The 23,406-nt window shown below is 44.3% G+C and overlaps 1 protein-coding gene across 1 annotated transcript in view; it reads right to left on the reverse strand.

Moving 5' to 3' along the window:
• LOC122920076 (low-density lipoprotein receptor-related protein 5-like) overlaps window positions 1–23,406 on the reverse strand; it is an 833,413-nt gene that overhangs the window by 83,245 nt on the left and 726,762 nt on the right. Inside the window, 1 exon segment of the mRNA XM_044269285.1 lies at window positions 8,886–9,095. Within this exon segment, the coding sequence (XP_044125220.1) occupies window positions 8,886–9,095 (210 nt within the window).

Below are 23,406 nucleotides of genomic sequence, written 5' to 3' on the forward strand. Positions count from 1 at the left end.
CTAGATCTGGAATATAGGTTTCTAGTATTGAGGTGTTATAGTCTTGGATGGGTAAATTAAATAATTGACGTTTATTGGCGACTATGTCCCAAACATTGATGATAGCCTTAATAGTTGCCAAGTTGCTATTGGGGTGAAACTTGAAAATAGACATAGCTGTAAGAAGGTCTTTTAAAGGATGTTTACCGAGAAAATGTTTTTCTATATGAGACCATTCTTTTTGCTGATTATTGTGCCATAGGTATTTTAATTGGTCTAGGATTGTGGCTCTATAGTATTGTATGATCGATGGACAATTAAGACCACCTTCTTTTTTAGGAACGTAGAGAATGTCCGCTTTTATTCTGTGGAATTTACCCCCCCAAATAAAATGTAAAAGAGATTTTTGCAAATCCTTAAGATATTTAATGGGGATTGGGATAGGAAGATTTCTGAAATAATATAATATTTTAGGCAAGATGCTCATTTTTATAACTGCAATTTTGCCTAACCAGGAAATACCATGTGTCTTGAGATTTGTTAGTTTTGTCTTGATATCCTGAAATAGGGGGATATAATTAAGAGTAAATGTGTCACTAGGAAGTGCTGTTAGGTTAATCCCTAGATAGGGAAGAGATTTTTTAACCCATTTAAATTGAAAGGTTCGTTTTAGCGTCTTAACAGTTTTCTCCTGTATTCCCAAATTTAGGATCTGAGATTTCGTGGTGTTGATTTTGTAATAGGATGCCTTCGAGAAGGATGTTAATATATTACACGTATGGGGGAGAGAGGTGGTGGGATTGGATAGTAGTAAAAGAACGTCATCAGCGAAAAGGCCTATACGATGGTCTTTATCTGAGATTGAAATGCCGCTAATATGGGGGGGAAGATCTGATATGACTGGCCAATGGCTCCATTAAGAGGGCAAAGATTAAAGGGGAGAGAGGGCATCCCTGTCTGGTACCGTTTGAGATGGGAAATAAATGGGATTTAAATCCAGAGAAGTAGACAAAAGCTTGGGGCGATGAATATAAATTTAATATACCAGATAATAAGGGGCCATTAAATCCAAATTTTTTCAAGACTGAGTGGAGGAATCCCCAGTGAACCCTGTCGAACGCCTTCTCCGCATCCAGTGAGAGGAGCAAAGAAGGCGTGCGACGGGCATGGGCTATCTCAATTAGATCCAGAAAACGTCTCGTTCCATCTGATGTTTGTCTGTGTTTGACAAAACCGACCTGATCGGAATCTATGAGACTTGGTAATATATCTGCTAAACGATTAGCTAAGATTTTGGAGAAAAGTTTTAGATCAGTATTTAAAAGAGATATTGGTCTAAAATTGGCGGGTGTGTTAGGAGCCTTCCCTGGTTTGGGCAAAGTAATTATTATTGCTTGAAGCATTTCTGTAGGTATACCCTTATCCTGCATCATGTGTTGAAAACAGGAGAGTAAGTGGGGAGTTAAGATATGAGAAAAAGATTTATAATATTCATTAATAAAGCCATCTGGGCCCGGGGATTTGTTTATTTTGAGGGTGGAAATAGTGTCATGTATTTCTTGTGAAGAAATAGGTTTATTTAAAAAAGAAAGTTGGACTGGGGATAGAAGGGGAAGTGATAAGTTATTCAAAAATAAGTTGATATCTTCCGAGGTTGGTTGGTGGGAGTTTAGGTCATTTTTTAAATTATAAAGGGAACGGTAATAGTTAGCAAATTCTTCAGCTATTTTAAGAGGGTTAATTATTTTGTTCTTGTTAGAGGACCATAAGAAAGGAATTCGGGTATTTGCTGCTTTATTTTTCAGTTTATTAGCTAGCATCTTGGAGGCTCTGTTCCCTTGTCTGTAAAACTGTGCTTTAGATTGTCTGAGATGCCTTTCAAAGTTGTTTTGCATGAGTAGATATATTTCGTGTCTGATACTAATGATTTGTTGAGAGATATGGGAGGTTGGGGATTTTTGGTTGTCTTTTTCCAAAATATTAAGTTTATTGTGTAATTTTTCTAATTTGAGCATTCTTTTCTTTTTTTCCTCTGAAGAGTATTTAATAAAAAGACCTCTTATTACCGCTTTGTGGGCACACCATATTGTTGTTGGATTGATTTCAGAACTAGCGTTAAGTTCGAAATAGTCCGATAATGCCTTAGCTATTAGTTCTTTGTAATGTTTATTTGATAGTAAAAGGTTATTTAATCTCCATGGGGAAGAATGTTTAAGATTGAAAGATTCTTGAATGGAGATTGTGATGGGGGCGTGATCTGACCAAGTAATCAGGCCTATCTTGGAGTCCACCACCTTTTGGAGTAGCCATTTATCAACTAGAAAAAAATCTATTCGGGAATATGAGTTGTGTGGATTTGAAAAAAAGGAGTAGTCTGATTCCGAGGCATGAAGTGACCTCCAGGCATCAAACAGCTCCTCCTTGTGACATAGATCTTTAAGTTTATAGTTGTCTTTCTTACTTACAGGAGTAGATTTGTCAATGCGGGGGTCCATTACCAGATTAAAATCTCCGCAGATGATGGTGGAACCTTTCTTTTGGGTTGAGACGGACTCCAAGATAGACCTAATAAAACTTAAAGTTCTAGAATTAGGGGCATATATAGACACTATAGTGTAAGGTGAATTGTTAATCAAACATGTAACAATAATAAATCTACCCAATGGGTCTACATCAAGAGATAAGGTTTGAAAGGCGATAGATTTTTTGATAGCAATTAATACACCCCTCTTCTTATTGAAGGCATGTGAAAATAAAATAGTAGGAAAATCTTTATGACTAATTCTGAAGCTGTCTGCTTCATTTAAGTGCGTTTCCTGCACGCAGAAAATATCACAACCCAATCTGTGGGCTTCTTTCCATAGAAATGAGCGTTTGGCAGGGCTGTTAAGGCCCTTGACATTTAGGGAAGCAATTCGTAAGACCATAATGCGTTATCAGGAAAGAAGAGCGCAGAGGGGACCCAAGTACAAAAAAATAAAATAAAAAATACCTGCAGTAGCGAGATGATCAGTAGAATATTAATGTACCATAAACAGATAGTATTACACAAAACTGTGAAATAGTGTAAAACTAAGAAAAAAAATATAAGAGTAAGGTAGTAAAGTCCGGTTCTAAGTGAACCAATGCGACCCCAGGTCGCTAACATGACATGGGAGGTGGTGGTAAAGATTAAAGAGTTAATCTTCTTTTAACATTTTCAAACCAGTCTATTACTATTTGTAGGATTAGACTGAAAAAAAGAGCATCTGTAATGGCACTAGCCAAACTTGAAGTGGTATCTTATTTTGGAGAAGTAGTAGATTTTGGAGAACCAACCACTGTCCATTCCTGGGCAAGTGTATGGTGTTTCTTCTTTGGTGGGCTTCCGGTTTCTTCTGGATCCTTAATGAGAGCGTTTGTGGATAAGAAGTTCATTGCTTCTTTTGGAGAAAGTAGCACCGAGGTGCGTCCGTTGAAGTGAACTATAAGCTTGACTGGGAATCCCCATTTATAGAGGATTTTTTGCTCTCATAGAATTTGTGTGGTTTTAGTGAATTCCCTACGTCTAGCTAGAGTGGCAGGTGAGAGATCTGTGTATAGGGAAATTTCCTGAAAGCGTTCAGGGAGATTAGGCTTTTTGGATGCAGCTTTGAGGATTGAGTCCTTGATGTGGTAATAATGGATCCTTGCTATAGTATCCCTGGGCAAGGAAGCTGGGATAGACTTAGGCTTAGGAAGCCTGTGGGCTCTGTCTATTAATAGGTCTGCAGTAGAAGCTTGAGGTAGAAGAGCCGAGAACAAATCAATCAGGTATTCCTGCAGCTGTTCATCTTTTACTGCTTCTGGTATGTTTCTGAATCGAATGTTGTTCCTTCTGGATCTATCTTCAATATCAGCCAATTTTAGCTTAATAGCAGCTATATCCTCTTCTGCAGAGTTATGGGCGTCCACGAGGTAGTTATGAGCCGCTGTAAACTCCTCCATCTTCTCCTCTAGATGTGCCGTGCGGTCTCCTATAGCAGTGATATCTGCTTTCAGTGAGGAGAGAGCTGCCCTAAAATCATTGTTAATGGATGCTTTAAGATCCGACAGTAAGTCTCTCATAACATCTAGAGTTATAGGGCCCGTTTTAGGTGATTTCTCTGCCCCCATGAAAACTGGGTGTACAGGGGATGAGGTAGAGGAGTGTGACTTGCCTTGCGATTTGTCCGATATACAGGACGGTGATCGGTCAGCTGGAGAGACATGAAGAGAGCTGCAGGCAGGAACAGCTTCATCCCTCGTGGGGGTAAGGGACTCCCGCGAACCGGCGCCATTTTGGAGTGATGCCAGTCTGAAGAAGCTTGTAAGTTTAGCCGGAGTTCCAGGTCTTCTCTTGCCTCTAGGCATCTTGAGCATGACCTCTTTAGCTGATCGGGAAGCAGTAGGGCTAGTTATTTCTTCTGTAAAGAAGTCCTTTGAGCCGATTTTAGACTGTAAGGCACGGAGCTACAAAGACATGCGACCGCTCCTGGTGCGCTCCAAGCCACGCCCCCCCCTATGGCCTTAATGAGGCATTTGAAATTAATCTATTAAGTCCAAGTATCCAACGTTAGATATATAACAAACAATATGTCCCATAAAAATAATAATAAAAATAGAAATAAAAATAGAAAATAATAAAAAATAAAAATAAAATAATGTACCAAAATATTATAATATATTATGTGCCCACTGAGTACCTTTTAATATACAAGAAAACAACTAGCATTAGGGAAACGGCATATCTGAAATCACTCTGATTTTATATCTATATTTATATCCCACTATATTGTATATTTTTATTATAAACAATTTTTTTTTTATATTCTTACCAATCATGAGTAGTTTTTATAATGATTTTTACTCAAACAGTGCTATCGGACTTTATTCATATTACCTATTAATTTTATATACACCCTATTCATCAATTATCTATTGATTATCTGATAATTATGTGATTACCTTTCATTCATTTTTTTACCCCTCATTTATAATAATTATGATTTTAGTATGCACTCCAAGCATATGTAATATGCAGAGCTATCCTAAATCAATATACAGAGCTGTAACCCGGTCTATTGAATCCCCTTGATATACCAGGGCAGAGCTCTTTCATGTCATCTAATTGTGGCCTGAAACCAAAGCATTCCTGTTGTCCTGGCAACGGACCATGTGACCGCAAGGTTGCGATCACATGGTCATGACGTCACAGACCGACACGCCCCCTGGCCGGCGGCCTCCTGCAGAGAGCAAAGTATTCACACATACAGAGACAGGAGCCCATGGTGATCGGCCTCTCTCCTTCTCCCCCTGCATTTCCATATAAGAGAGAGAGACGATCACCAGAGGATGCGCATGTCTCCAGTCTGCAGTCCGATCATGTAACCTCCTGCAGTCACATGATGTATATGTGTTAAATACACAGAAATGTTTTTTAATGAACTTACACAGAATTACATGGGATTACACCATAGTAAGATTTTTATAAACGAAACTGAGATTTGATTAGATTGAGTTTACCTGATGTCTGAAGTGACACCTGCAGGTAGCTCCGCCACTAGGGGGTGGGCCCCAGGTGCCCGTTTTTGGAGTGTTTTTTTTTTGTTATTCTGCACCTATAAATATTTGTCTGTTTATTGTAATACTATGAAACCTGATGAAGGGGAAGTTTCACTCCCCGAAACGCGTTGTTCCATTAAAGAAGAACTATCATACTTGTGAGACCGTTTCCATTTGTGGTCTTGCACCGAAGCAGAATTTCTCTCTTATTGCCAGGGCCCCATCAGTGACATCATTCCTTACGCCTTCTTTCTGGAGCGTGCATTGCGTCGTGTCATTGATCAAGCCATCGAGGAGCAGGAGATGGAAGATGAGAAAGTCGGAATGCTGAATGAATTCCCGAGGGGGGCTACTCCATCTGAGACAAGTCAGCAGGAGACTGAAGAGGAGTCAGAGGAGGCTGAGGGGAGGAGGAGGAGCAAGAAGAGCAGGCTTTAAACTTTTTGGGGATCCCTGGTGTTGTCAGTGGCTGGGGGGAGGAGACCGAGAACGACATTCTCCTGGGCGATGAGCAGGAGCCAGGGCGCTCCACCGCTTCCAATTTAGTGCTAATGGGGGCTTTAATGCTCCAGTGTTTAAAGAGGGACCCCGTATAAAAAGCATAAAGGTCAAGGACCTGTACTGGATGGCAACATACTTAGACCGCCGGTACAAACACAAAATGGGAAACATGTTACCAGCATCACTGAGGGCTGTCAGAATGCAGCATTTCCAGGCCTTGCTGTGAGAGATGCTGCATTCTGCTGTTGTGGGCACTGGCAGAGGAATTTCCACCCACAGCGAAACAGGTGCGGGTACCAATCCTACCGCGCCTGCAAAAAGAGGGCGGTTAGAAGATATATTGGTCACTTAGGATGTGAGATAATTCTTGCAGCCAACCCATCAACAGCTGCCCTCCAGATCCAGCCTCAGGGAACGCCTAGACCGACTGGTGTCCGACTACATCGGGTTAACGGCCAATGTGGATGCTCTGAGAAGCAAGGAAACCCTTGTCTACTGGGTGTGCAGGCTTAATCTGTGGCCAGAGCTGGCACAATATGCCATGGAACTCTTCGCTTGCCCCTAGTCCGAAAGGACGTACAGTGCAGCAGGGGGGTCATTACCGATAAACGCACTCGCCTAGCTCATGACAGAGTAGACTAGCTCACATTTTTTAAAATGAATGAGGCATGGATCTCTGAGTAATTCAACACCTGTGATGACCACGTGTAATTGAATTTCCTCATGCCAGGCCACACATATCCGCCACCACCCAGAACAAAGAATGTTCCTTAACCTTTTGTATATAAAGTGGCATAAAAGGACTTTTATGTCAGGTGAATGCCTAATTTTTGGGGCCTATACTGAACGACAGTTACATTTATTTCCTGTGACCGCCTAATGTACCTCCAGCCACAGAATCCAAAGTTCTTTGCTGTCAGGTGAATTCCTATTGCCTAATTATTGGGGCCTGTAACTGACCGACAGTTACATATTTATCCTGTGACCGCCTAATGTACCTCCAGCCACAGAATCCAAAGTTCTTTGCTGTCAGGTGAATGCCTATTGCCTAATTTTTGGGGCCTGTACTGGCCAACAATTACATTTTTTATCTCTAGCTGTCACAACCCTTGGCTAGGTCGTGACTCTGTGTCTGCACGTGTGGTTGCCTTTGGCAACGTGGTTTGCATGTGAGGCACTTTTTATTGGATGTGGTGTTTCCCCATTTTGGTATGCACAGGGTTAAGGTGTGTCTGCTAGGTGTGGTGGGTGTGACCTCAGGCCTCCTTATATGTTGGTATGGTGGAGCGTAAGGTCAGTTTGATTTTGTTGTCAGTCTGTGTAGGCGTTCTGCTCCCTGGCTGAATGTGTTGGTCTGTGTGAGCCACCCTTATTTATTATATTGTTTTCCTTGCTTTGTCTGTGTGTCCCCTCCGGTGTGTTTCTGTTTTCCCTCCCCCACCTGGTGTACGTTGTTATGGTGTGGGCCTTGTTTGGAGGTTTGTTTTGGGGTGTGTTTGCTCCGGAAGGGGCTTGCTTTCCCGGAGGGGTTTAAGCAAAATGCAAGACTGTGTGCTTCCTAGCCTGGTGCCTCCCTGCATATGGTAGCCGCAGGGAGGTCCAGGTTGTCGTCTGTGCCGTCCTTCTATCTCGGCTGCAGCAGGTAAGGGTTTATAGCATTTGTTGTGTTGCTCTGCTATTTACCTGCCGTACTGTTTTCTCCTAATGTCTTGCACCCTGCCAGCTACTGGGCCTCTGGAGACACCATTCATCCGTGGTGTTGGATGAATGGGTGGTCTCTGCCCTGTCTTCAGTCTTAGGGCATAGCAGGGATAACTAGGGTCCTAGGTTGGTGAGCATGAGCCCCCTTACCTTCTGAGGCGGCACATGCACTAGGAGTATAGGGAGATTTCAGGGTTGCTTTAGGTGGTGACCTGCTCCCTGTTCCCTGCTATCTGGCGTAACTGCCACAGACATTGTAAGGTGGGGGGTTTCCCCTACTCCCCGCCGTGACACTAGCAACATAATAACATCCCTCCCTGTCTCACTCCTCTGCCTCTCATTATGGTAGCATATGAACCGCATTCACCATAAGGACCTTCTAATGTCACAGGGCCATGTGACTGTGCCCCCTACCGCATATTGGGCCCCATTATACCCTGCATTGTGCACTGTTACCAAACCCTGTGCAGTGCCCCTAGTCATTCCCTTTACTGTGCCCTCTTGTACCCTTTTATCTGGTCACGGTATGGCGGTGTTATCCGGTCACTGTACAGAGGTGTTATACGGTCAATGTATGGCGGTGGTATCCAATAATTGGATGGCCACAACTGTATACCTTTCCCTGCCCACGCCATCCTTTTCTAGACCTGGAATGAGCGGGAAAAATATGCAGATTGTGGTGCTAAGGACCTTTGCACCACAATCTGTGTCAGAAATGCGCCTAACATAGACGTATTTCTATATAATAAATTACCAAATAATTGCATTATTATTCAGGGGTAGGGATAATATCTTTATATTATATAGATTCTAGTGTATTATACTGTGCCCTGTATTTCCAAGTAGAAAATGATCCTTGGGAAACACAGTCCTCATGCCTGACCACCAGGACCAGGTAGCGCTCTGTCAGTACATGGCGGACTCCCCTCTCCGCCACGCTGCTCTGCTGTGTACTGGTGCTTATTCTGACACTAGGGCTGGGTTCACATTCGATTTTGCCATCCATTTAATGCATACTAAAATGTCTGCATTAACAGATGCTTTAGACTGATGCCGTACAGTGGCGTCCGTTCACCATACAGTTCCATAGTAGAAAAAAAAATTACATTAACGTATGCAATTTTTTTATAAAAGGAACTTACAGAATTCTTTTATATCAAGAGCCTCCACAGCATGAAGTCCAGTAAGGTGGGTGATGCGGCCTTGAATCCTTGTCCTTTGCAAACCATTTGTCTTATCCACTCTTTCTATCATCTGCTGTTGTCGGTCAATCCAGTAAAGATGATCTCCCAGGACGGAAAGTCCCATGGGTTGAAGAATGTTTGAATCTTCCAAGGTAATTCGATTTGCTCCTAAAATAATTATAATGATGATAAAGTTTAACCCCTTCAGGACAATTTTTCACCTTCCTGACCGTACCTAATTTTGCAAATCTGACATGTCACGTTTTAAGAACTTTAAAATGTTTTTTATTTACAGTATTCAATCGATTCTGAGATTTTTGGGGTGACACATCATAGTTCATATTAGTGATAAAATAGTCAATTTTTTTTACCTTTATTTGTGGAAAGATTCGCTATTTTCTAAATTTGAATTTCTCTGCTTTTAAGATGGATAGTGATACCTGCTTTATGTAATAGGTATTAGCTTAATATAGTAAGGCTATAGAAAAAAATTAAGAAGTTTCTTCTGGGATTTGAATCTGGGACATGTACATGCAAGGATGACCACTTACCGAACCTCCAGGCTTTAGTCTTATTGTGTTAAGAACATTGGTTTTCTATACTTAGATAATATGTATCACTGATAATTAGAGATGAACTGAACAGATTTAAAGAAAAAGGCTATGGTTGTGAGCTGTTAGATAAACAAAGAAAAGAGGTCAGGGATAATAATAGTAATAAGTATAAGATTGATAGTAGTAAAGGGGAAAAAATGGAGGGTAAGGAAGACAAGTATAAATTCGCGTTTATGACAACCTACTCAACCTTTTGCCCACAAATAAAAAGAGTCATAGAAAAAAATTGGGATACACTAAAAAAAACGATCCAGTCATTGGTGATTCTGTACCTAATCACCCCCCTTTTATATTAAAAAAAGAACCAAGTTTAAAGAATAAAATGGTGCATAGCTATATTGAAAAACAGTCCAAACCCAACGCAGAGACGGACCGTTCACATGGTGCGGTTTTTCCAGTGGGTATAAGAATAGAAGTAGCATTGACAAAAAGATCAGGAATATCAATAAAGTTATAGTGGGGGCAGATAGAAAGGAATTCAGAATAAAAGGGAATATGTCCTGATAGACAGCAGGGGTTATATACATCCTTGAATGCCCCTGCGGTTTGTACTATGTAGGACCCTACGTAAACTTAAAACTAGGACCGGGGAACAAATCAGAAATATCCAAAAAGGCTTGGAAACACATATTGTTTCAGCACATTTTAAAAGTGTCCATTCCAAAAATCTGACAGGTCTTCAATTTCTAGGTGCGGAGAAAGTGACAAGATTTTGGAGAGGAGGTGACCCAATTAAGCAGATAAACAAAAAAGAGGCTCAATGGATCTTTGACATTGATTGTCTTCAACCTAAGGGGTTCAATATAGAATGGGATTTTAGGGCAGCAATGTCGTTTTTTCTTCTTGGTCCTGCGATTTTATATGAGGTAATTCCACCTATATAGAAGATATTCTGGTAATTCTCTTATACTGCCTGTGAATATTAAACAAAATATTTCTCTCTGTTTTTGCACAATGCATAATCATGGCATTCTTTTTTATTACGGACTTTATGTTTGTGACACTTAAGTATATGTATGTGAAGTATCGGCATGTTTTTAATCTTTATATATATGTTTTTTATATATATGTACCGTATTTTTCGTCCCCTATAAGACACACCGGCCCATAAGACGCACCTAGGTTTTTGAGGAGGAAAATAAGAAAAAAAATATTTTGAACAGTTAGGTGTGCTTTTGGTGGGTTTTGAACTAATTGTGGTCTGTTGATGGCGCACTGTTATGGCGGTTCTGTGGGTGACGCACTATTATGGGGGATCTGTGGGTGACGCACTTTTGAGGGGGATCTGTGGGTGACGCACTGTTGTGGGGGATCTGTGGGTGACGCACTGTTGTGGGGGATCTGTGGGTGACGCGCTGTTGTGGGGGATCTGTGGGTGACACTTATGGGGGATCTGTGGGTGACACTTATGGGGGATCTGTGGGTGACACTTATGGGGGATCTGTGGGTGACACTTATGGGGGATCTGTGGGTGACACTTATGGGGGATCTGTGGGTGACACTTATGGGGGATCTGTGGGTGACACTTATGGGGGATCTGTGGGTGACACTTATGGGGGATCTGTGGGTGACACTTATGGGGGATCTGTGGGTGGCTCTTATTGGGGTCTCTGGATGGCACTGTTATGGGGATCTGTGTATGACACTGTTATGGGGGGGGATCTGTGGATGACACATATATAGCATCTTATGCTATGTGTCATCCACAGATCCCCTCCATAACAGTGTCCCTGTAGTGAATGACCCTCAATATAAGGGGTGGGGGTCGCATCTGCTCTTATAATGACAGCGGGGCCCGTGCAGTGACTGTATTCTACTACACGGGCCCCGCTCACTGTATAATCGTATCTGTATTCTGCAATAGTTAATTATGTATATACCGGTAATCGCATAATCAGCGCTACTTACAACTACAAGCGCTCGGTAGGTAGCAGAGAGGAGGCAGGCCAGGAGCAGCGTGAGTCACTACGTCATGCGCCCACGCCGCCTGCTTCATTCATAAAGTGGGCGGCGCAGGTGCGTGACGTAGTAAGTGACGCGCCGCCCGCCCGTCCTCCTCCCGGCCTGCCTCCTCCCTCCTCTCTGCTACCTACCGAGCGCTTGTAGTTGTAAGTAGCGCTGATTATGCGATTACCGGTATATACACAATTAACTATTACAGAATACAGATACGATTATACAGTGAGCGGGGCCCGTGTAGTAGAATACAGTCACTGCACGGGCCCCGCTGTCATTATAAATGCAGATGCCGGCCCCCAGCCCCTCCTCCCTCACAGCTGATACACCTGCCGCGCAGCATCGCGGGGGGTGTATCATTGAAAATACGGCAAAATCAGCAGTATTCGCCCCATAAGATGCACTGCTATTTTTCCCCCACTTTAGGGGGGAGAAAGTGCGACTTTTAGGGCGAAAAATACGGTATTTATAATGAGCTGTTGTTTTTTATGTAAAATAATTTCAAAATATATGGGATGACTGCCGGTCTTGTCAATAATAAGAACTGACACGTAGGTTTGCCGGTTGTGTCAAGGTTAACAACTGACACGGAAGTAGTCACCAGGATGTATAAATAGACACCAGTATTAAGTTACGTTGAGCCCCTGACGAAGCCATTGGGCGAAACCGTGTCGGGCAGTGATATTTCAAATGGTTTCTACATGCTGATTTTAGGCTGTGCTTTTATGAGTATAATAAAGCCAACATTCTTTATTAATATCATGGGTACTGCACTATGTTGCTGATCTTTTGAAAGGTTACCTATGCCCTGTGGAGTTTCGGTCGGCATTGTGGCGTGATTTTGTGGGGAAGCTTCAGCATGGGAAATGAACTGACTGCGCTTTCCTTCTATAAGGCTATCTCCGATTCTATCTCTTTAAGAAGCGTGCACCTGGACTACTGCTTTGTTAATTAGAGATGAGTGAATCGAATCATACGAAGTGGAATTCGATCCGAATGTCAGGAAAAATTAAATTTGCAACTAATGCAAATTTCCTCGTGCTTCAAGGTAACGAATCGCTATTTTTACAAAAATGGCGGCTACACGTGTGAGGACAAGGGGTGAGGAACTCTGGAAAGGCGGGCTGACCCATAATACCATGCATGCAGCCATGTGATGTCACAGCCTTAATAAATATGGCGGCCATCTTAGAGTCAGACATTTTCAAGCATTCTGAGTGCAGGGACAGATGTGAGAAGGCACTAGGGACAGCAATTGGAAAAACCTCACTGTGAAAACAATCCTGAAAAAAAGATTATAAGTGCAGGGAAAAGATAGGGATGAATCGTTTCGACACCAGAAGGCGCTAGGAATAGTGCCAAAAAAGCGATTTACAAGTGCAGGGAAAGATTATTTGGGGATCCAAATAGCCACTATAAAGCTCTGTAATTCCAGCAATTTGCTCTTAGGGTGCAAGTGCCATGTTGAAATGCCTTTAGTGGCTTATTGTCACTGCCTCCTCGGTGAGTGATCTGAGAAGATCAGATAGACTTTTGTTGGGTTTTTCTGTTTTTAGGTTTTACTGTTTTTCCTTTCTGTTTGTTGTTGGCAGGATCCCATCTCTCCACAGGTTCTGCTCGTTATCTGTTAGGGATCGACCGATATTGATTTTTTAGGGCCGATACCGATAATTTGTGAACTTTCAGGCCGATAGCCGATAATTTATACCGATATTCTGGGAATTTGAAAAAAAAATTAAAATTCCTACAAATCTGCTGAAAATTAATGTTTATTTTTATTGTAAATCTTTCTTTTTCATTTATATTTAATATTTTGGTGTTTTTATTTTTATTACTTTTATTTTTTTTAAACTAACTTTTAGCCCCCTTAGGGACTAGAACCCTTGTCCTATTCACCCTGATAGAGATCTATCAGGGTGAATAGGAGCTCACACTGTCCCTGCTGCTGTGTGCTTTGTGCACACAGCAGCATGGAGCTTACCATGGCAGCCAGGGCTTCAATAGCGTCCTGGCTGCCATGGTAACCGATCGGAGCCCCAGCATTACACTGCTGGGGCTCCGATCGGAGGAGCAGGGGAGAGGGAGAGGGAATCCTGTGGGGGGCGCACTGCGACTGGGGTGGGGGGGGGGGGCGCACCACTGCTTAATACTGGGGGGGGGGGCGCACTGCGCCACCAATGCTTAATACTGGGGGGGCTTGGGGGGGAGGCGCACTGCGCCACCAATGCCTAATATTGGGGGGGAGGGGGCGCACTGCGCCACCAATGTCTGATACTGGGGGGCTTGGGGGGGCGCACTGCGCCACCAATGAAGCTTAATCTCTAATTTATTCATATACAGGAGGCGGGAGCTGGCTGCAGGATCACATAGCCGGCTCCCGACCTCTATGAGCTGTAGCTGCGATCCGCGGCACCTGAGGAGTTAACTACCGCAGATCGCAGCTACAGCTCATAGAGGCCGGGAGCCGGCTATGTGATTCTGCAGCTCCCGCCTCCTGTATATGAATTAATGTGATATTAAGCTTCATTGGTGGAGCAGTGGCCATAGCTCCTCCCCTCCTCTTGTCCCCTGTCCTCCCATTGGCTGGAGCGGCAGCAGCAGCACAGGGGGAGGAGACACTGCTCCTTCTCCCCTGTGCTGCTGCTGAGGGAACACGGAGAGCGCTGTCAGCAGCGCGATCTGTGTTCCCAGGACGTTATCAGAATATCGGCAAAATAAATGCCGATACCGATAACGTTCAAAATCCTGAATATCGGCCGATAATATCGGTAAATCCGATAATCGGTCGATCCCTATTATCTGTGAAGAGGCTCTATTTAAGTCCACCTCTTAGTGCTAACTTTGCGGTTAATATTTCCTTCTGGAGTTCTTTACTGGTTGTTTGAGGATCTTCTGCTCCCCTCTCATCTCAAACGAGGTGTTTCTCCCAGGTGTTTGTGTTGTTCCTAGGTCTCAGGGAGACGATGGTCCTTCCACAGTGGAAGGTACCAGCTGTCTCATTCCCCGCTCCCTAAGTTAGGGCTTGTGACAGTGCCAGCAGGGCTTAGGTTCCAGTGTATGACCACCATCAGGACTTGCTCATACTGTCAGCAGTCAGGGAGAGGCTCAGGGATTGTTAGGAGGTTACCATTCCCTTTTCCTTAGCTTTGAGGCCTAGTCTGTTTTCCTGTCGCTGTTTGTTTATTTGGTGTTTCTCTTATCCCCACTTACCGTAACACTTATATCTTTTAAAACAAGAAAAATATATACGTAGTTAACTTTTTCAGTTATATGTGTTGAAAGCGTACAGAAAGAAAAAAATATACACACTTCTCTGGTGCACTTATTTGTGGCAAAAGCGTTCAGTGGTCTATTTCATTATAGAAAGAAAAAAAGATATGCACTTGACTGGTATAGTTATTTATGGCAAAAGTGTTTAGTGGCCTATTTCAGTACAGAAAGAAAAATTTTATCTCAGTTCACGTCGGCGGCAGTTATTTGTCTTGAAAGCGTTTATTAGCCTATTTCAGTAAAAAAAGAAATATATTCTCAGTTCACGATGGTGCCGGTTATATGTGTTGAAAGCATGGCTGGGAATCAGCAGGGTGGCAGCAGTGGGAGGTCGGGAGCCAAACGTGCCGGGGGTAGACCACCTGCTTCGCAGCAGACTACCTGCCCAGGAAGTAGTAGTTCACGGAAGTAGGGGCGGTATCAGTCAGTCAGTACATCGGTTATATGTGTTAGTATTTCAGTACAAAAATAAAAATATATTCTCAGTTCACTTCGGCGGTTATTTGTGTTAAAAGCGTTTAGTGGTCTATTTCAGTACAAAAAGAAAAATATATTCTCAGTTCACTTCTGCAGTTATGTGTTGAAAGAAAAATAAATACACATTTCACTGGTGCATTTATTTCTGGAAAAAGTTTAGTGGATTATTTCAGTACAAAAATAAAAATATATAAGCATTTCACTTCTGCAGTTTTTATTTCAGTACACAAGCTAAATATATTCAGTGTTCACTTTTGCAGTTATATGTGGTAAAACCTTTAGTGACGTATTTCGGTAGAAAAACATAATATATTCAGCATTTACTGTTGCAGTGATATGTGGCAAAACCTTTAGTGACGTATTTCGGTCGAAAAACAAAATATATTCAGTGTTCAGCACTGCAGTAATATTTGTGGTAAAATCTTTATTGAAGTATTTAGGTCGAAAAACAAAATTAATTCAGTGGTCAGCCCTGCGGTTATGTGGTAAAATCTTTAGTGACGTATCTTGATGAACTTCGCAACTCTTCTGGGCTCAAAGCTATCTTGACGCTTTGTCTTCTCATCGTCTGTAGCTACTATAGGCCTGTTCATGCCAGGCAAGTTCCCCCAGAAGTATCTGGGTTGATGAGCAGCCAATACCGCACTTGCATCAATATTGACTGGATTCGTCTCCAGGTGGAGAGAAATAGTTTTAAGGAATGCTTCCTCCATCGTAACCACATCGTCGAATAAACTGAAGATTGGCGGATACCCTCCTCTCTTAGTCAACACTTAATTTTTATTATTAAATTGATAAAATATTGAATATTAAATTGAACCAAAACTTGATTAATATTCTAAGAAAGTAAACTTAAATTCGCCAATATATTATCCCAATCTTTAAGGGAAATTCACGGACAATTAATTTGCCAAGTCTTTTTGTGCCGGAGAATGTGCATTTTTAAATCGTGTTTTAAGCAACACTTTATAAAGCTGATGCGGCTGCCGCCGACACCTCCACACTCTGTCATTGTGCCACTATGTGGCCTCCTGATGCCCCAGCAACCTCCAGACCCTGTTACTCTGTGGTCTACTCATGCTGTTCCCACCCTCCCCACTTCATGACTGGGCCATTATTTTGCCTTTCCACCTGGCTGACATCATTTGTCTGACCCTTCTTCTGAACTGTCAGAAGGAAGGAAAAATGGGACGCACAATGGATGCTGTATGTGTAGCAGCTGTAAGGCCTGTATGGTCCCATCAGAATTGGCTTATGATTTGGTAACCAAAAGCAGGAGTGGGTACAAAACACAGAAGAATTCACTGCAAATATGCGAAACGGCGAATTGAATTTTTCGCTCATCTCTACTGATAATACATATCCCTGGTTTCTTTACTATCATATTTTGTGCCTGTGAATAAACCAGTAATATGTAGTAGCTTTCTAAGCATTCAAAACCACCCTTCTCAAGGTAAGTAGTGAATATACAGTATATATGTGTTATGACACAGCTCTGCCTTCACCATGCTGATGTCTAGCCCTGTCAATCAAGGGGAGGGTGGAGTGTACAGAGTACAGTGGTATTACAAAAGCAATGCTACAATAATTCAGCCCTGCCCCCAGGTGTTCCAATGTGCTCATTTACGTAAGAATAAAATGCAGATCTCTCTAAAGCTGTTTAATATAGAGACAAAAGAAAGCATGATAAACCCTATCAGGCAGTTTGCATGGTTTAATTGGGTTGTTCATGCTGACAGAGGCTCTTAAAAATAATGGACGAGGCATTTCCATCAAATGACAAATAGAAACACCCCCTCATGAAACACTGACTATAAAATAAACGACACCTGATTGACTGCACTGATTATAAAATGAACTCATGAAATGCACTCATTATAAAATGAACGCCAAACTCCTGTCTAGCAAATCTGGCTAGGTATTCTACAAGGTACCACCCATTCTAAAACGTAGGCTTTATTCTATTTTTTTTATTTAAAAACAAAAACAAAAATAAACTAATACGCAAAAAAAAAAAATTATACGTTAGGGACACAGTGGTCCTGAGTCCTTCAAGGATCTGGAAGGGACTGTTCTTCAGGTAGGGTTATAGCAATCGATTTGGGACCTATCCCTAGTGCTTACCCTTTTCTGATAATCCCTGCCTAAAGAACGGAATGGCCGCCCCGATAGGGGCAATCCCGTATTCAGGAACCTACTGTATGCCCTAGGATGGCCCTGAAGACCGGTGACACAGACAAAACCTTGATGGTATGCCCAATGCTTATATAATGTGGCCTAGATATATAAAATAATAAATGTTCAGTACACACGGTTGTTATTTTAGATATTTAAATAAATGCTGAGTACACAATGTCGTTGTAATAATTTCTACAATGTTCAGATGTGCAATAGAAAATATAACTATCATCCAGTGGATGCAAAGTACACCGTTCGCCAGTTTAGATTCTATAACATGGGCATCTAAGCCATTACAGTTGACAACACCACACTTTAGGCCCCTAAATTCCAACACGTTTCGCACACAATGATAATTTGAGCTCTTCAGGGGACATCTAGTACAGTGTCCCAATAGGTATCATGTATAGATAATTATTATCTCACTGATGACAATGATGGATTATCATTCACAGCAAACAATTATAACAATAAGCCATATATATAGTCCAACTTATGGACTGCGAGACGCCCCTCCACATTCATGTTAATGCATGAGGTTCACATAAGCTTCAGGGAAACATGGTGCATAAAAGATATTACACCCTATTAACATATCAGTGGCACTTGCGTGCCCAGAGATAAATGCTCAGGATGATCCCATGGGGTAACTGATGAATATGGTTACTGAACTCTTAGTGTCATCCGGCCACATACCCAATAGTCTATGGAGAGAGAAGTCACAGTCAAGATACTATTATCAAATACCAACCTTAAACCCTGATGGTCAGAATAGCCCTCTGTAACGGATCTCCTAGCACCCCGACCGGCTACCTCCATTGATATATGCTCCCAGTGCTTCCCGAGGACTCCAAGCACTCCGCTCTACACCAAAACCACCACAGGAGCCAGGAACAGGAACAGCTCTTACAAGAGCTAGAAGTAATAGCCAGGGGAGTATACACATATAGCAATCCCCACACACATGAGACAAGGCTCTATGTTGAATGTAAAACAGCAACTCTTTAATGGGTTATTTTTCAGCCTTTTATACAAGGGCCACAGGGGGACACTCCCCCTGGGGCCCTTGTAGAAGACAGTGACAGTTTATATTTTAGCCAATCACATGCATTTACAGTATTTAAACCTTCCTAGCAATTGTACACAAAACCTCCTTTCCTCTGTTTGTAACGCAATCAACAAAATACAATGAACATTGTCTTTGACGCAATTAACTAACACACTGGCATTGTCTGAGACGCCATTAACTAACACACTGGCATTGTCTGAGACACAATCAACTAGCACACTGGCATTGTCTGAGACGCAATCAACAAAATACAATTGCCCAAACCACAAAGGCTACAAACCACATATAATCCTCCCCTCTGCCTGTGATATAATCATGGTACACCATGGTTAACATAATCATCACAGGCAAGAGAATACATAATGTCCTCTGTCCTGGAGACAACCGAGTTGTAATTCAATGATCTGTCAGGACAGAGGGCAATCGCCAATACACACAGAGAGATAATGGAACAGACCTCACTTCTCAACATATACAATGTCCCACCCTTTACAATACAAATAGACATTTAACATCCCAACATAGCACAAATTAGTTGTAAAAGTCTCTTGGGCCTGGCTGTACTCATGGCTTTTCTGTCCAAAACAGTTCCACAGATTCAAGCTGTGCAGCCGGTCTGTCTTCTCCTTCAAAGTTAGTATGGGCCATAATCCTGGGGCAAGAGGCTGGCAACCAGGCCCCTCCAAAACCCAGTGGCGAGGTTGGTTTCGTCACACATCTCCCCCTCCCAGGGAAGACTAACCAGATACCTGACCTCACGCTGGTCGGTACCTGAGTTAGTCTGGCAGTCCACCCACAACCAAATACTGGACCAGTTGAATTTTGGGGCCTGGCTCTGATCTGTACGTCCCCAGCTGTTGAGTGGGCATCTGCTACTCCTTGCTTCATTGGTGTTCTCTAGCTTGGAGCTGTAGGTACTTGGTGGGCAGAGGCCCACTACGCTCTGCCCAGATGCCAGCTCTCCGCTGGGGTAGCCAGTGGGGAGTCAGCCTCTGGACAAGAGGATAGGGGAGGGCAGAGGCCAACTGCACTCTGCCCAGATGCCAGCTCTTCCGCTGGGATGGGGTCAGGGAATCCCCAAGACCTTGTTGCGGATCAGCTGTGGAGAGGAGAGATTGCTTACCTCCTCCTCTTGGCATTCCTGCGGGGTTGGTGGGGGATCCGTACCGGCCGTCCAGCATCCCGGTAGGCCTGGTGCAGAGACTGCGGTCCCATCTGCCCCATCGGAGTTAGGGGTGCTGTCCCCCTGTGGTTGGGGAGAGAGACCGATTGTCTCCTCTCCCTTCAAGGTACACTGCCACTGGGGAATGGAGACGATGCTCTCCTCTCCCTGCAAAACATACTGCCGCTGGGGAGCAGGACCAACTGTCCCTACTCCCTGAAACTCCGGCTGCCGTTGGGGATCTGGGCCCACTGCCCAGCATCCCTGTAGGGCCGGAGGAGAGATCTCGGCCCATCTCCACCTGCCATATGGGTTTCCCCCCAGGACCAGACTATGAGGTCCCCTACCTCTGTAGCTGGTACTGAAGCAGGGGATACTTCAATCGGATCTTCCCAGCTGTAGGATTGTAGGTCTGGGACGGCCACCCAGCTCTCTGGCAGTGTATCTTGGGACCGAATTGAGCTGAAGAAGTATTGGTAATCCTGCTCCAGCTCCCACTCCTTTGTCAATAGAGATGCCAGGTCTCATCTCACCTCTCTTGCTGTAGCCCAATCATGCATAGCCTCCCTGTAGTCGTAGATATCCCAGAACCGGGACTCTCCAGCATCTCCAAAATACGGTTCTGCGAAGGCCTCAAACAACAGGTCAGGGCCATTATAATCCTCACCATCGGGTCTGTCATCATACCAGATTTCCTTTCTGTCTGCATCCCTGTAGTCCGCGGCTGCCTCCTCCTCATCATAGAACACTGTCCGAAGACTAGTTGATTCCATCCTGCTGTATCCAGGGGTGCTGTACGGATACTAGCGTTGCCCTCAATTTTGTAAATCCATGAATGGTGTCTCCGAGCCGCTTCTCAGGAAGCACTAGGAGCATCATTCGATGGAGGTACCCAGTCGGGGTGCCAGGAGATCCGTTACATTGGTGGCAAGCAGTGGGATGGCGTTCTAGTGCGAGGAGAATCAGCTAAGAGACACCGGTAACGTGTGGAGTTACAAATTGAGGGCAACACTAGCACTCGTGCAGCGTCCCTGGGAGCAGAGGTATCCAGCGACTTGGAGGAGACAAGTATGGAAGGCTCTGAAGATGACTGGCTGGCCGAGGTGAGGCAGCGAGTGGCCCAGTATGGAGATAATGTGTCCATGGATATATAGCAGGCCATCTGGAACCAGGTCACAGCCAAGCGACACGCAAGGATGGAATGAGAATTCCGACTGGCGAAAGAGAGAGAAATTGCCCAGCGGAAGGAGTGTTACAGCAGCCGAGCAGAGGCTGCATCCGAGGAGGTTAGCAGTCTCCCCCTGAGGCGGCCAGAGGAACCCGAAGTAGGGGTCCTCATAGACTGGTCCTGTGAGGAACCACAACAGGCAGGTGGAGACGGGACTGAGGGCTCTCCACTGGGATGCTGGGCAGCTGGCCCAGACCCTCAGCAGCAGCCGGAGATGGCAGATGTGGATGCAGGTGGTACTTACTCGCAAATGTTGAGGGACCTCACAGACTGGTCCTGGGAGGACCCACAGATGGCAGGTGGAGATGGGACGAGGTCTCTCTACCGGCCCTACAGGGATGCTGGGCCACCTGCCCAGATATCCAACGGCAGTGCATATCACAGGTAGAGGAGGCAACCAGTGAGCCCTCCCCTTCCCAGCTACTTCACAACCGAGTTCTGGGGCAGGGGACGAGCCTGCAATACCCACTGATCTCTCCAACCGAGTTCTGGGGGCAGGGGATGAGCCTGCGATACCCACTGTTCCCCTCCCAGCATAAGAGCTGGCATCCGGGCAGAGCGCCGCTAGCCTCTGCTCCACCGACCCCCTTGTTACAGGGCTGGCTTGCACCCCCCTCACCCCAGCAGAAGAGCTGGCATCAGGGCAGAGAGCCGCTAGCCTCTGCTCCACCTACCCCCTTGTTACAGGACTGGCTTGCACACCTCTCGCCCCAGCAGAAGTGCTGGCATCAGTGCAGAACACCGCTGGCCGCTGTTCCCCAAGTAGCCCCAGCGGTTTGCCTAGCTGCACCAGGGAGACTGAGGATGCAGAACTGTTTCACCACAACCTGGGACCTACAGACCAGTACTGTCCCTGGTGGGTGAGCTACCCTGTTAACTATATACTGTGGGTGCGCAACTCTGCTAATGTTTCTTGGTGGGGGAGCTTCCCGACTAATCTAGGTACTGACCGACAGGAGGTCAGATACCTGTTTAGTCTTAACCCCAAAGGGAAAATATGTGACAAACTCCCCTCATATGAGGTTGCCACGATTGCTTGGAGAGGACTACTTGCCAGCCTCTTGCCCCAGGATTATGGCCCATACTAACTTTGAAGGAGAAGACAGACCGGCCGCACAGCTTAAATCTGTGAAACTGTTTTGGGCAGGAAAGCCATGCTTGCAGCTGGCCCAATGTGACTTCCATGGAATTCGGGAACCCCTGCTCGTATCTGGGTGATTTTTGGATATGTTGTTTACCCAGATCAGAGCTATCCATGGATGTATACATTATGGGGATATGTGGGGATTTGAGGTGTGTGACAGAACCATCTGTCTTTGGAATTTTATTGTATGTTATGTGAGGGTACCCAGATAGCTAATTTTAGTGTATTTGTGTAGTCTGAGTGCCATTCACCTAATAATATGCACTCAGACTTGAGCTATCTGCGGATATGTTAAATGTCTGTGTTTACTGTAAGGGTTGTGACATTGTATGTTTAAATGGTGATTTCTGTCCTGTTTTCCCCACATGTGTATTGACGATTTCCCTTTGTCCTGAAAGATAAATGAATTGCTCCTCGGGTGTCTCCAGGGCAGAGAGGAGGAAACTAGGATCCATTGTGGGGATGTATTGTGTCTGTGTATCCTGAATTGCTGCATATATGTCCTATGTCACAGTCTTCCTTCTGGTCCCCTAGGGCTGTGTCCACCAGATAGGGACCTGCATAAATACGGATGGGTAGCCCTCAATAAAGAGTTCCTGGTTTACCCTTTACCATGTTGAGGCTGGTGTTTGGCTAACTGATCGACACTGGGGGATTGCTATACGCTGGAGATTTGCTATACTCCCCTGGCATAACTACTATCTCTTGTAAGAGCTGTTCCACCTCTCTGGATGTAGGAGAGGTTCAACCACTGGAGCCTTGTCGTAGGTTTAGGGTGGGTAGGAGAAGGTGAGACCTCAACCAAGCTTCGGCGGTTCGTGGGGTCTGCAGCGCTTACGGTGTCAAGTGGAGTGCTTGAAGTCCTTGGGAAGCACTAGGAGCATCATTCGACTGAGGTACCCAGTCGGGGTGCCAGGAGATCCATTACAGCAATCAACAAAATACAATTACCAATAACACAAAGGCTGCAACCCACATAGAATCCTCCCCTCTGCCTGTGATATAATCATGGTACACCATGGTTAACATAATCATCACAGGCAGGAGAATACACAATGTCCTCTGTCCTGGAAACAACCGAGTTGTAATTCAATGATCTCTCAGGACAGAGGGCAATCGCCAATACACACAGAGAGACAATGGAATAGACCTCACTACTCAACGTATACAATGTCCCACCCTTTACAATACACATAGACATTTAACATCCCAACATAGCACAAATTAGTTGTAAAAGTCTCTTGGGCCTGGCTGTACTCATAGCTTTTCTGTCCAAAACAGTTCCACAGATTCAAGCTGTGCAGCCGGTCTGTCTTCTCCTTCAAAGTTAGCATGGGCCATAATCCAGGGGCAAGAGGCTGGCAACCAGGCTCCTCCAAAA

Source organism: Bufo gargarizans, chromosome 10 (genome assembly GCF_014858855.1).
Source record: "Bufo gargarizans isolate SCDJY-AF-19 chromosome 10, ASM1485885v1, whole genome shotgun sequence".
Taxonomy (NCBI): domain Eukaryota; kingdom Metazoa; phylum Chordata; class Amphibia; order Anura; family Bufonidae; genus Bufo; species Bufo gargarizans.